We start from the raw sequence: 15388 nt of genomic DNA, 5'->3' as shown, positions 1-15388 counted from the left end.
TAGTTTTTGGGGTTTTTTTTTCTTTAATAACGAACGATTCATGATTTAAGAAATAGCCCCAGTCATAATTTAAGAAAGTTATTTCCATCTAATCACAGATGGAATGCCTTGTCAAATCCCGATTTTTAGTACCATTATGTTCAGATTTCAAATCTCGCAGTAATCATTTCATTTATGGCCACTGGCAACGGTCTTGAGATCCTCCATACATTATATGGTTACATATAGTTTGTCTCGTACTATTCCCCATATTTGTAACACTATTAGTGATAACAGAATATCAGTTTTGTATATATAAAATTCATTTACACCAGGAACAAGAATATAAAACAGGAACATTAACCGAACAGGAACATGAACCAAACAGGAACTCGCCATAGCTAAAATATTTTTAAATATTTAAAAACACGAAACCTCACACATCATGTAGATTACTTACGACAGAATTCTTATGAGGAGAATCGAAACCATGACCACAGGCATGACACCTTTGACATTTGGAATTCGATATAAAAGTAGGACGTAGCTCCGCTGTCTGTGCAAAATCTGCCACATACCTCACTGCATGATGTATGCCCGTCTAAAATAGCCCTTTCATTTCCATCCATTTCACGGGGCCATACTATATACCGGAAAACACCAGAAAACAACCGGAAAACATCGGAAAACACCATTTTTTACTGAATACCGGAAAACACCGGAAAAACACTAAATACCGGAAAACACCGGAAAAACACTAAATACCGGAAAACATTCTAAATACCGGAAAACACCCTAAATAGGTAACCCGGAGCCTGGTCCTCTGTATGCGGTTTTGGACCAAATGAGCGCCGATGAAGGAAGGTCAAGGTCATTACGATGTTCGTTTTACAAATAGCCCCCCCCCCCCCAAAAAAAAAAAAAATTCTGATTTTTTTTCTCCAAAATTTTGTTGATGCCTATTATGTTTTGAATGTTTTAACAGACGCAATCAGTCTACCTCCATCATTGACCATATTATATTTTGTATTTTAATTTTAGTTTTCAGTAAATTTCAGTAGATTTCAGTATTTCAGGAGATTAAACACTGCCCTCGGAGGCCCGCATTATATGCCGGTTGCGCCGGTCTCCTGATTCTTACCAGTAACGCTGGCATTAGGGTGGTACGAATTAGTGGAAGGCACGACTAGGCCAACTCCTCCCTAGGTAACAAAAAATCGCACCATAAAACAGCAAGTATCATCAAAAGCGAGTTAATAAATCTCTGAATAGTTCGAGTTGAAGTTCCAGGTTTAACCGCTATGTGTCCTAATCACCAAACGAAATGGATGCCACGCAATTCTCGGACAGGCTGTAATCTGAAAAGTGTCTATCCTTTCCAAGAGCTATCCATCTCGTTGGAAGGGCTAAAAATCTACTTGTTTCTGAGCTTACTTTCATTCCAGGGTCAAATATAATCACTTGAACCATAATAATATTCAACATATTCCATCATATTCCGAGGGCCGATTACAGGATTTTTTTCTGGATTACTTTTTTAGCTTTTTTCCCCAACTTATTGACCAGTTTTCCTTGAGAAAACCCCAACTTTCGCCCATTTGTCCATGAGAAAACTACATATTCTATCTTACTGCTTTGACGGAGGCTACTTTCGCTCCGAGAATCTCAGGCAACAAATCTGTTTTATGTACTACTATCGTAATAAAACATTACTATGTTAACCACTTCCTGGTGGCTGAAGATTTACACCGAATGCGAATCACTTGAACCATAATAATATTCAACATATTCCATCATATTCCGTGGGCCGATTACAGGATTTTTTTCTGGATTACTTTTTTAGCTTTTTTCCCCAACTTGTTGACCAGTTTTCCTTGAGAAAACCCCAACTTTCGCCCATTTGTCCATGAGAAAACTACATATTCTATCTTACTGCTTTGACGGAGGCTACTTTCCCTCCGAGAATCCCAGGCAACCAATCTGTTTTATGTACTACTATCGTAATAAAACATTACTATGTTAACCACTTCCTGGTGGCTGAAGATTTACACCGAATGCGTATTCGGAAAAAAATGTCCCCGAGAAAATGTTTTTTCAGACAATCGATATTCGAGATGTCTTCTGTTGCACAAATTATGCTGCACTGTGTAAGAACTTGCATCCTTTGATCTGAAGATTGTAGATGGAAAAGTATCATTTGCACTATTTCAAAGTAAACCTGCATTTTCGTATATCATCCCGTAATTTGTGATTAATGACAATGGCTGTGGAAATAATATGGTTGAGGAACGGAAGATCTATGTTCGTCACGTGACTGGACAATTCCACCCCCGTCCCACCCTGACGATGATCCCTCCCGGAGCGGCGCGCTCTCTAAAAAAATCTCGGGCACAGTTTACTCTTCTAAGTTTTCCGGTAGCTATTTAGTAACCCGGAGTTTGGTTCTCGTGTGTGGTTTTGGACCAGGTGAGCGCTGATGAAATAAGTTCATAAGCGAGCGATCGCCTACGGTCAAAGAAAAAATTATTTTCAGATTTCTTTTAACAATTTCTTCTCCCAAATTTCTCTGTAAAATTATTTTCTACAGAATGTTTTTTTGTAAAACCAATTTTTCGGAAAAATTCGAATTTTGGGGGGTGGGGGGGGGGCTATTTGTAAAACGAACATCGTAATGACCTTGACCTTCCTTCATCGGTGCTCACTTGGTCCAAAACCGCACACAGAGGACCAGACTCCGGGTTACCTATTTAGGGTGTTTTCCGGTATTTAGGGTGTTTTCCGGTATTTAGGGTGTTTTCCGGTGTTGTCCGGTATTCAGTATAAAATGGTGTTTTTCGGTTGTTTTTCGGTGTTTTCCGGTTGTTTTCCGGTGTTTTCCGGTATATAGTATTGCAGCTTACCGTTTAAATATGAAAACAACAACAGTGAAGATAAATATGACCAGAAGAATACACCACACGACAATTTCAGCAATAACAGCCTTATCTACAAAACATATACATGTATATCAGTATAATTACAAGAAATGAAATGAAAGGAAATGAAATGGGATTTAACTCCTACTTTTTTGCTCCGAATTGGGCTAATAAAGACGGACATGCGCCATACAGTGTGCTATGAGGGAAATTTTGCACGGACTGCGGTACTACGGCTTACTCTTATATTGAATTCCAACTGGCAATGGATCTTTTACGTGCACGCCAATGTGTACACGGGATCTCGGTTTTTCGTCCCATCCGAACGACTAGACAGCTTTCCTTGTCAGCCCCTCTGTCCTGCATCACTGACAAGGGAGAACCACACCGGAAAATCTGGATGAACTTTCTCGGCCAATGCAGGGATCGAACACCCGACCTCCAGGCTAGCGACCCTGCGTCTTACCCACTTAGCCACCGTGATCCCCAATATAATAACAACACTGCGTAGTTGGAGTATACAGAGAGGTAGACTTTCACCAGTATTATGAGATTCTACCTGTAAAACTAAGTTGTCCAATCCGGGGCTGATGTAACCCAAATCTGTTTGAATTGTGATACGTTTCTTTCCAAATACCAAACAATTTGAACCTGGACTTTCGGCGTCTTATATCGGGGTCAATTTAAAAACAGATAGTGAGGGATGTTGCACGTAAGGGGAGAACGCTAGATCGGAGACAATCCTGCACATTTTAGTACATATGACGTCACATGTGGATTGTGGGTTTGAGTAAGTGTGAGGTTATTCAGATTTCATCAATGTCTCGAGATGTAATTGTCACGGTAAAGGTTAGGCTTGCCCAGGGTCAGGGTTTGGGTTAGCGCTAGCCCTAACGCACAATCCACATTATGACGGCATGTGTGCAGGGCCGTCTCCGATCTAGCGTTCTCCCACATTATTTTAGAACATTTTATACCACACACGTCAACATAAAAAACAAACTTTTGTATTAAAACTATTAATCAGAAAAAGGACAGAATATGATATGAGAATTTATAAATTACCTCCGACATCTTGATTATGGTTACCAGCCTTTGCGTTGTTTATTGTATATAAGACAGCTTCTGTTCTTCCAGGTTTATTTTCATCAAAATAAGATTCCGTGGATGACCGAGGTCTAGAATTGGCTTGTTTAGTCGACTTTATTGAACGTGTATCCGTATATACCTGGCGTGTTATTATTAAGGCGTGTGTATCTTGTTCTCTTGTAGTCCTTGTTTTTATGGTTGGTAAGGTAGTTGTGGCTGAAAAAAAACAACATTTGGATACAGATTAAGGTTGTGCTTAGAACTGCACGGTCATATAAAGATAAGATTATTACAATAATTCATAGATGTTCACATCCAGTAACTGAAACTATAAAATAATATTTATTTGTATATTGCAATCAACCTAACTATTGGGATTCATTTTCATTTCATTTCGTTTAACGTCCGCTTCCACCGAGGGCGATATTCCAGACCAGATAAGTTATCTTATTTTTAGACTATTTTCATTATCTTAATTAACGCATCAACTGGGATCGTTCAAGCGGGAGGAAACTGGAGTAATCCTACGACGTTAAGAAGGCGCTCCCATCTCCAAGCCACACACGCTCACACCAGAGATAGAAACCACAAAGGAAAGTCAGTGGTGAACTAAGCTAAAGCTAGAAGCTAAATGTTACATCCTAAACATTCATACAGTATGTATAGCAATATGTATAATCATTATGTTATTTGCTAGGTTCCAAAACATTCATACAGTATGTATAGCAATATGTATAATCATTATGTTATTTGCTAGGTTCCTAAACATTCATACAGTATGTATAGCAATATGTATAATCATTATGTTATTTGCTTGGTTTCCTCCCACTGATAAAGACCCCTACGAGTTATTGAAATAAAAGTGAACCACACCTTAGTCCAAAAATGACATAGTTTATCTGGAGTGGACTTTAAACCACATTGCTCTCATTATTTCTCTATAACAAAGGTAAGCTTTACCTGTCAAACATTCATATTCTATGTAGGAATATGCATAATCATTATAGATGTCGCTTCTATTGTAAGACGTCTTTTTGTAGCAACTTTCATAATTTGGCATAGGTGTTCGAAAGTTGCATGTCTCCTTCCCATTACACCAATTCTTAAGGTACAAATCGACTGAACGATTAAAGTCAAAATTACAATCACAAAAATCAGAATAATCAGAACAATTGCTACTGCAACCATCATACTTAAAGCCATATTGACCGAAACTAATATTAATCCTGTCTCCATCTTCACAATATATGTTGTGCTCATCACTTGGTTCAGTACAAAAATACCACGGAAAACCTGTTAAAGAGATTGCATTAAACAATTATTCACTAGCCATCAGGGAAAACAATATTGATGATCGTATTGAGAAGTATATCTAAATGTGATATATCTTGTGGAACTCTTGTAAAAAAAGCTCCACAGATTTGCAGAATGTGATACTACACAGGACTATCAGGGGTTCTGAAATTGTTTTTGACATGTCCAATATCTTGTGTAACTATTGCGGTATAAAACACCACAGACCCAAAACACTCTATTAAAATAAGTAGCTGCTTTTAATTGAGGTTAAATGTTTAAAATTTGGTGTAGATTTGAATTTGAGAGACTGAATTCAGCGATTAACACTACGCTATCACATCGGTCAATACTTCGGCGCTCAGTGACGTCGATTCTAATTGGGAGACAGCGACGAAACGTGTAGTTTCAACACATCATAACCTAGATTAAGTTCGATCTGGAATATTTTCTGCTTGTACTAAGTGTAGATTACGACGGGGACACCTGTCTTAGTGAAGGCTTGTTTTAAAACAATTTTAGTGAAATATTAATGAAATTGCACCGATTTTTTATAAACACGTTTAAGGGTATCCGCGTTAATACCAATTCACAATCTATACGGTCAATCATTTGATATACTTAATCATATATATTTTATTTGTATATCGTAGCTTAATTAATTAAATAACTGTACTCTCCATAACTTCTGTATAATCAATATAAATAATATTGACAAACCTGTAGTCATCGATATGACAAGAAACACGGCAAATATGTTTTCCATGGTCTTTGATTCTGAAACAAATTCAGTTTGTATATTACATACTAAAATGTTGTTAACAATGGCTTGCATTTATAGCTCGTAGTACATTATAACAATATACATACTCCTATTATCACAAAGAGTTCGTGTGACCTCACATAAACATGTACTTTTTAACCAGGGTGTAACTGACACGTTGCAGAATAGACAGATAATGTTAAAGTAGCAAGTAGCAATATTGTTATTAGTTTATAAAAGAGAGATAGAGATGCGCTTGCGCATAGGGTCTTTAGAAGTGGACGAAAACCAGAGGACCCCGAGAAAACCCACGAGGATGGACAGGCGACTCTACTCCCTGTCACGTACAACCGGGGAATCAAAACCACGCCAGTTGCCACAAAGACAGACCTAAACAGACCTACAAATGTTTTGAATCGCTTACAAATCCACAAAATTCTGAAATACAGCTTTTGAAAACTCTAATTCTTAATTTGGTTGTTAATATTAATATAACGTGTATAGTGACATCGAGTGATACAAACTGGACATTGTTCAAATATATTACAAAGTAGCAGAACTTAAACTGTTAAATATCGAAATTATTATTCATATTCAACAATTACTATGATTGAAGGCTGGTTAATCAATGAAAACAAATTAGTCTGGTTTCAATAGACGTAACGTCTCTTTAATATAGATGTTGTTGATATTAACATCTCTCATCCACTTAATTTAAGTGGTCGGTATTGGCAATAAAACTTTTCAAGTGTAAAGACAATAACCCAGTTATTTTTAAATATTTAAATTCTGTTATTTATACTTATATTCATTAATCTGATATTTGTCTATACGGAATCGGCTTCTTTATAAGTTATATAACATACAGTAAATATGTGCTCCTCTACATTGCAGAATTGAATGGATTTGAATTGCGATATAATAGAATTCATAGAATATAATATAGTATTATTGATGGGTTTATGATGGTAAAACTTGAAAAAAAAAACAGAAAAGGGTTTGGTGATGGGTTTGCTATAAATAGGGAGCAACGGTGGTTAAGTGGGTAATACGCCTGGAGGTCGCGTGTTCGATCCTGCATTGGCCGAGAAAGTTCATCGGGATTTTCCGAGGTAGTTTCCTCATGTCAGTGGTGCGGGACAGCAGCTGTCTAGTCGTGCGGATGGGACGAAAAAGCGAGTCTCCTGTACACATTGGCGTGCACGTAAAAGATACCCTGGCAGTTAAAATTCGATATGAGAGTAGGCCATAATGCCGCTGCCCAGGCAAAATTTCCCTCTTAGCACACTGTATGGCGTTTACCCGTCTTCATTAGCCCGTTAAACCCCATTTCATTTGCTGTAAATACATCTTTATCCTGTACAACATTTGAGTTAATAGCTTAGTATACTCTGTCTGGCCCTCCTGTACATGTACGTATTATGAGTGTAGTACCAGAAACCTATACATCCCTTTAATTCCTGGGGTCGCGAAGCACTTTTCGTGGGGTCGTGGCGCACTACTCTGAAACTTTTGAAAACATGCCATGTTTTCCGGCAAAGCATATAAATCATTGATCTAGAAACCTCTTGTCACATTGCCAATCGCCTTTCCTCGTCTCACACCCACGATTTGTTTCTTCAGTCTCTTATTACAACATTTTAATCTGTAAATAATAATGAGGTTTCATGGTAAAAAGTGACTTTTTCTTGGAGCTGTCGAGATCAGATGATGGTTGCTGAAATGGGGTCGCAACCAACAAAAGGTTGGGAACCACTGAGCTATCGTATTGTGTTTGGGGGACACTTAATGATAAGAAACATTGAATAATAAAAAAGATACAGCTTTAATGAAAACAATAACATTTAAAAGTGCGGCGTTTCAGCAAGTATGCTCGTGTCGATATCAAGCGCAAGTCAAACAATAATATAGTACCAATATAAGATAGTGAACATTTAAGTATACAATAAATTGGAAACCACAAAAATCAATGAAAGATGCCGTATTTCGCTGGACATAACTGATTTCAAATTAGAGTCAATTCATAAACAATTGAGTGTAAATCCGTTTATATGCAATCAGATTACATTATTATATGCGTTGAGACCCATTCTAGGTCCTAAATATTAGTGATTTAGCTCCTTTAAAGGATTTATATCTAGCGACGTTTCGACGAGGGTTCTCCCGTCTTTATCAGGGAAAGAATGACAACAATAGTATAACAATAAAGATATATATATACAAAATATGGAACCAAAAACAAACATTTATATATTTATATACAATCAGAGATAATCATTTAGAAACCATCAAAGGGGGTGGGAAGACATAAAGGTTTGGTAGTAGTGAACAATGTACAAAAAAAACATGATAATAGAGATGGCTCTGCTTACATAGGAGGACAACACTAAGAGTCCATAATCATTGTACAGCAGCCATGGTGTGAATATAACATCAATTATCATACAATTCCGTTTAGTATAGGGTACGCCACATTCCCCAAACTATGCATGTATATAATTCCATGGTTATATTGTGATTAGAAACATGGAGGCAAGCCATTTTATTTACTTTCAACTATCGCCATATAAAATTTAACAAATATAATTGTAATAACATATGAGCATTACGTGGGCAATAATATATGATAAATAATAAAGCAACTTATATTTTACTTTCAATTATATATATCTGCCACTGTCGTTTGTCAGTTCAGGGTTGACAGCAGCAATAGGACTGTCCCAGGGCAAACATTCGGGTTTTAGAGCAGCGAGATACGCCTGGTGGCTTAATTGTCTCTATCAATTCTGATGTTATTCTACATCGGTTTCAGGAAATCCCTACAAAAAGCTAGTCACCATATAAAGGGGACAGTCCATAACTTTATACTTTAATTTAAAAAAAATGAAATGAAATGAAATGGGGTTTAACGTCCTACTGTTCTGCTCCGAACTGGGCCAATGAAGACGGGCACACGCAATACAGTGTACTATGAGGGAAATTTTGCCCGGACAGTGGCACTATGACCTACTCTTATATCGAATTCCAACTGTCAAGGGATCTTTTACGTGCACGCCAATGTGTACACTGGACCTCGGTTTTTCGTCCCATCCGAATGACTAGACAGCTGTCCTTGCATCACTGACAAGGGGAACCACGCCGGAAAATCGGGATGAACTTTCTCGGCCAACGCACTTTAATTTCAAAATAACCTATATTAGTATTATATTAGACATAATAAACATTTTATATTTTACTTTCAATAATATATTGAATTACAATTATAGCTTACTTCCAGTTATGGCCATGTCAACAAACTATAACAGTAATATTTTAAACTAATATTAATGAAAACATGTATAACGACATACGCCCCTGCTACTGAAGACGGAAAAATATTATAACATTTTATATTTTTTACTTTTTATATTCATAGACACGTGAAATGAACAAACTATTACTTCAATATATAGTCTTCAAAAAAGTAGGGGATATTGAAATGCAAATACCTATGCAGGCTGTGATATGATAAATAGTCATGACACTTGACATGCTTTGAGAGTATGTTCACAGATGAAGAACTTATCGCCCCAACAGAACCACTGAGCTGCACATGCGACACACAATAGCGCCATACACGTGGGAGGGGTTCAATGTCAAATTTGACACTTCAAGGAAGGGTTGATGAAAACTGCCACGACGAATTGCTGAATGTTTGAGGATTGGTGGAGCAATTACTCATTATTAAGACAAAAATCAAAAACGTCGATTTTCACTTTTGACGGTGTATCTCTTTGCGAGTGAAATGGGGCCGTCAAATAAGCCGCCCATATGAACTGTTTATGTTCATGTGTAGGCAATTGGCCTGTTATTAACATACACTGGTTACCTCTAATAAAAACAGCAGTGCATTTCCGCAGATTTGTATTATTTCTGAATATCCCCTACTTTTTTTGAAGAGTATAAATATATAAAAAACATGTCACCAGTTATCAAAATGAAATGAAAAACTATAATTTCAACAAAATGAAAAAAAAAATGTCATTATGTATCTCCATATAAAAATAGACTATATTAAAAATAATAAAGCATTTTATATTTTAATTTCAATTACTACCTGGGATGAGGTAGTAGAGCACGATACACTCGACTAGAATGTCATGGTTTGTACGTTGTACACAGTGGTTTATCATGGACAAACTATAATTATACCGAATAACAATACTGAATAATGTTTGTTAGCAATTGTATGAACATTAGTTCTGAAATTACCCACAAGTTTGATGACCCGAAATGGGAATATTTTCATAGTTAGATTGTTGTTCAGAAATATTGGAGTTATCTCCCCTTCATCGTCAGCTATCTCGTACTAAACAGCATCTGGTGCTTGTTCAGTCCGGACATGTAAACCGCTATTTTTAGCTAGTTCGTACGCTACAATGTCGTTGGAATCGGCTTTATTTACCACGTGTTCATTAACATTATCAAGATGGCGGTAGCTATCACCAGTCCTCTCGTTGGTTATGCCCCCTATATGGTTGTAGTCCTCATTGGAAATCTCAATCTTCTTGTTTTTGTCTAGGTGGTTATAATAAGCCTTTGGAATCTCATTCTTTACGTCACCAAGATGGTTGTAGTTAGCATTGTAAACCTCTTCTGAAACGCTGTTATGACGTGCTAAACCATTCAGATGATTGTAATCTGAATTGTGTGTCTTAAAATTCACCATACCAAGATGATTATATGCTCCACCCGACTGTTCATCGACAGGAGGACTGTTGTTATTAGCATGTAAATGGTTGTAATCACCACCCATTTGCCCCATGTGGTTATACGTGTTACCGGTTGCCATTGAGTTATCCTTATTGATAGCATGTAAATGATTTTTAACGTCTGATTTAACCACGCTTACAGATGGAGAATTATCGTTCCTTGAAATAGCACTATTGTAACCACGGCGTGGTGCTTCATTTTCTAGATTGCGGACTCTTGACCTGTGTTTGTCCCTAATTTGTTTTCTGCAATGAAATATAAAGCAAGTCTGTAACAAACAGATGTGTAAAATAATTAAAGAGCAGTATAGACGTTCACTGATTATACATATCTAATAGAATTGGGTCAACAAATTGTAACTATAGTGGAAATAATGCGAAAAGGAAATCTATTGTTTTAAATAACTGACTAGAGACCGGCAGTACTTCCTCTGAAGACGACAAATAGTGACGTGGATTGTCTACAGTACAACAAACATGTTAGTCACTCGCCCATAATCGTTGGCGAATTGTACACTGCCATTACTGTCGACGATTTTATAACATTTTTTTTTAAATGTCCGACCAACCTATTGGGTTAGTGACTTTAGAATTATAAAAATATTAACCTTACCGTTTTAATAGGATACAAACAGCAACGGAGGAAAATATCAAAAAGATAATTGTCAAGAAGCTTACAGTAAAAACAGGCTCATCTACAATATCTACAAAACATATATATCACTATAATTATAACACTTATCAACGCCGAACAGTTGTAGTATACTTATCATTGGGGTAATAAACGCAATGCACCAGTGCCTTGTAAAAATAAAGAAGCATGTTGTCAAGTGGCAATCAAACGCTATTGGTACTATTTGAGAGAGAGGAAACGTTGCATATTTAGGTAGACTTTAATCAGTATTCTGAGATTATATGTTGCTAGAAAAACAAAGTTGTACAGTTTGGGTCTGTAGTAATCCAAATCAATTTGAATAGCGATATGTTTCATTCCAACAAATATAAACCGAAATTTCCTTCAACCTAACTATTAGTTATGGTGTTGTTGTTCATGGTGTTTAACGTCCTCTTGTACCGAGGGTGATATCGCAGACACGTTTATCTTATATGTAGGTTATTTTCTGATCGAAACCACGGCCGTATGGTAAAGGTGACCGGCAAGCTAGAGCTCGAAGCTAAATGTTACCTCCCAAACATTCTTACAGTATCTAAGAATATGTATAATCCTCCCACTGATAAAGACCCCTACGAGTTATTGAAATAAAATTGAACCATACGATAGTCCCAAACTGACAGATTTTGTGAGGTTTGGACGTTAAACTCCATTTCTCTCATTATTTCTCTATAACAAAGTTAAACTTTACCTGTCGAACATACATACTCTATGTAGGAATATGTATAATTATCATAGTATTTACTTATATTGTAGCAACGATCATAATATGAGTTTGGTGGTCGAAAGCTGCATGTATTCTTCCCATTACACGAATTTATAAGATCTGACTCGACTGTACGATTAAAACCTAAACTACAATCACAATATCTAGACTGATAAGAACAATCTCTGCTGCACAAGTCCGATGAATATTTGAAGCCATAGAGACCCCTAATAATGTTAATCCTACTTCTTCTTTTACAAGATAGGCTGTGCTGGCCACTTTCATCACTTGTTCCCTTACAAGCATAGCTGTCCAATCCTATTAAAAAGATTGATTTTATACAATTACTCACGAGCCATCAGATAAAGAAATATTTACTAATGAACATATGTAATAACAAGTATATCTAAATTAAGTGTTAATATTAGATTTGTATAATATTAATGAAGAATTTTCGGAGTAAAAGTTTAAAATTATCCACTCAAATACCAATCTACTGTATATATGATTAATCATTTGAAATTACAGAATCATAAATATTTCTTATGTATATCATATCTTTTTATGTTATGAGGAATAGTCCATAGCTTCTGTACAACAGTTTAACAATTAACAAACCTGTACTCATTGGTAGCAGAAGAAACACGGCAAATATTGTGACCATTTTACTTGATACTGCAACAAATTCAATTCGTATATTACACAGCAAAATATTAAAAATATTGACTCGAATTTATAGCCCATAACACATTATAACACTATACATACCCCTGTTGGCTGTTATTATATACGTAAAGAAGGAGTTCACCTGACTTCAAATAGTCTACAGATACGTTATTGCTTATTGTTCGTGTATAACGAGGAAATAAATTACACATATCAAATGAACAGAAAACGCAATGTTAAAGATACATTAGTTAAGAGTTTAATAAAGAGTTGGCCATTCTTGCTATAATAATTCAGAAATAGATGATAAAATAAGAAAATGTTGAAAATTTCATTCAAATTACTTCATTCTCAGCCAAGTTATCATTGTTTGTAGTTTTGACAAGATGTATGCACAGCGATAACCACGGCACTGGTATAGTCGGGTCTTAGCCCCGCTTTTCCATTTTTAAATTAATTTTTTAAATGGCGAACCGTTTCAATCTAGTTAAAATCTCGAGTATGCGATGCCATCGAGAGTCGATTATGGTCTTGTTTTGTTAATAAATATAACATTTCATGCCTAAAGAAAGACCTGCAATAGGCAGATTTAGCTCTTGCATAATGTATGTTTAAAGTAGGAATATGTTTATTTTTTTACAAAAACATGCTATATTTTGGGCATCTACAAATTATTGATTTTTCTAAACCTCCCTGTTTCCCAAATACAAAATATGGAAACTCTAATTCTTGATGCTACGAAGATAACTTCTGTGTATAGTAATCGACGTTATCGAATGATAAATAATACTTGTTATTCAATAGCAGAGTTTAAGCTATTAGAATATCTACATATTTCATCCCTTCAATTTAATGCTTCTAGTCTAAACATTTTGTCGCCTGTCCAATCTCATGGGTTTTCTCCGGGTCCTCCGGTTTCCTCCCACTGCTAAAGACTCCTACGCGCAAGCGAATTATTGAAATAAAATTGAACCATGTGTTGGTCCCGAAATGAGCTAGTTTGTGTCGAGTGGACGTTAAACCCCATTCCTCTCTCTCTCTCTCTAAACATTTTATAATGAACACTGCACACATCATTATCAAATGATTTCAGTTCCCTACCCTGTATACTGAATGTGTTTTTAAAATATAATTTCGTTTCAATGTGTATTAGCGATTTTATCTCTAGTAAATTACGGCGGTATAGTATATTATTATGAATTCTAATCGTCTAACTTCTACATGTAATTTCTAAATTAAGACAATGTATAATCCGATATCTTTATTTGTTAAGCATCAATATTTATTCTATTTCATCTTATTCCTATTATTAAAATGAAAAAAAAAGTCTTCTTCATTGGTGCTTTTCAGATTTAGCATGAACATCGACAAAGTTAGGAGTGTGCCACTCCCACTAGCAATGAGATCGCTTGGTAGCACAACTGCGTGCTCAATGCAGTGAGTGAACAGATCGGAAACCTTACACTGATATTATAGCGACTCATGCATTCCGAGTTCTTCATCTGGTTAATTGGTTCATTTATTTGTTGTACAAATTTACCTTAATATAATAACATGTACTTACATTGTTAGCTATATGTGCTGCCTGATAATCTTTCGATGTGTGAATATCTACAACCATAAATATCAAACTTTATCTATTCAACTTCCTTTATTTTTACATTTACAAGGATATAAATTCAATATACTATGACGTAGTTATGCATTTGAAGATGTAAACCGGGGTAATATTATTTAGAGTAACAGTGCGTCGTCTGCAATTTTCGCTAAAATTTCAAATTAAATTTCTCACAGCTAATTCCACGCTGTTTGATTAGTAGTCCGTAGTACCTCTGTCCGGGCAAAATTTCCCTCATAGCACACTGTATGGCGTATGCCCGTTTTCATTAGCCCAGTTCGGAGCAGAACAGTAGAACGTTAAACCCCATTTCATTTCATTTCATAAAACATGATCATAATAACCTACCGGCTTATAATAATGAACGGCATAGATCGATGAAATTTAAATTCACTTTGTAAATACTGGAGGGCATTGAATCATTTCTGGACTGATATTCCTACTAGAGATTCATCTTTCACAAGGGATGCATTTTGCTTAAATTGACGCATCGAGACTTTAATTTTATCTAACTATTACTCAAATTGTGTTGACCTGTTTAGATAAACAGGTGTTAAATATGAATTATGTTATACAACGTGACAGGTAAAAATCATATATCATTAGAGACTTTTGCCGATCGGAATTTGTCCCACCTGTATGATATGTTGCATCAATGTACGCTCGTAGTTTTAGAGTTTTGGCAGATTTTCGCGCCGCGTACGTATGAGTTGAGATTTTCACCATTGTGGCGCTTTTTCAATGATAAAATTCCAGTCATGTTTTACCACATCATGTATACACCTTCGTGTTCTATACACCTCGATTCATAAAGATGCTATGACACAACATTTCAGCGCCTAAAAGTAGGAAAAATGACGGTAAAAAGACGACGATTTTATACGGACCTTTTCCATGTGAAAGTTGTTTGATACGTGCTGCTGTGTCTGTGCCGC

The 15388-nt window shown here is 36.1% G+C and overlaps 1 protein-coding gene and 1 long non-coding RNA gene across 3 annotated transcripts; both read right to left on the bottom strand.

Annotated features, from left to right (window-relative positions):
- Positions 1 to 2681: 2681 nt before the first annotated feature.
- LOC130010952 (uncharacterized) lies at positions 2682 to 5135 on the bottom strand. The gene is made up of 3 exons (XR_008786250.1): positions 4944 to 5135; positions 3960 to 4199; positions 2682 to 2964 (listed from the first exon to the last, which is right to left on the bottom strand). It is a non-coding gene; the product is annotated as an uncharacterized LOC130010952 (long non-coding RNA).
- A 2720-nt stretch (positions 5136 to 7855) lies between these two features.
- On the bottom strand, positions 7856 to 14492 carry LOC126811662 (probable serine/threonine-protein kinase fhkB). 2 transcript variants are annotated; one of them, XM_050537474.2, is made up of 5 exons: positions 14400 to 14492; positions 12788 to 12844; positions 12155 to 12487; positions 11404 to 11494; positions 7856 to 11036 (listed from the first exon to the last, which is right to left on the bottom strand). In XM_050537474.2, exons 2-5 carry the CDS (start codon positions 12831 to 12833, stop codon positions 10388 to 10390), a joined length of 1119 nt encoding a protein of 372 aa, XP_050393431.1. In that variant the 5' UTR covers positions 12834 to 12844; positions 14400 to 14492; the 3' UTR covers positions 7856 to 10387. The 2 variants fall into 2 exon arrangements, with proteins under 2 accessions (XP_050393431.1, XP_050393433.1); XM_050537476.2 differs by lacking the exon at positions 14400 to 14492 and adding an exon at positions 12938 to 13012.
- Between the last annotated feature and the right edge of the window lie 896 nt (positions 14493 to 15388).

The sequence above is a fragment of the Patella vulgata genome, chromosome 2 (genome assembly GCF_932274485.2).
Source record: "Patella vulgata chromosome 2, xgPatVulg1.2, whole genome shotgun sequence".
In the NCBI taxonomy this organism is placed as follows: domain Eukaryota; kingdom Metazoa; phylum Mollusca; class Gastropoda; family Patellidae; genus Patella; species Patella vulgata.
Note: the sequence above shows the minus strand (reverse complement) of the source record. Positions and strands in the feature narration are given on the sequence as shown.

Excerpts from the sequence above, each read along its gene's own strand:
- LOC126811662 (XM_050537474.2), bottom strand. The coding sequence starts at position 12,833 with ATGGTCACAATATTTGCCGTGTTTCTTCTGCTACCAATGAGTACAG. Across the intron at positions 12,488-12,787 it reads TCTGCTACCAATGAGTACAG|GATTGGACAGCTATGCTTGT; the intron begins GTTTGTTAATTG and ends TCTTTTTAATAG. Across the intron at positions 11,495-12,154 it reads AGAGTATGTATGTTCGACAG|ATATTGTAGATGAGCCTGTT; the intron begins GTAAAGTTTAAC and ends TATGTTTTGTAG.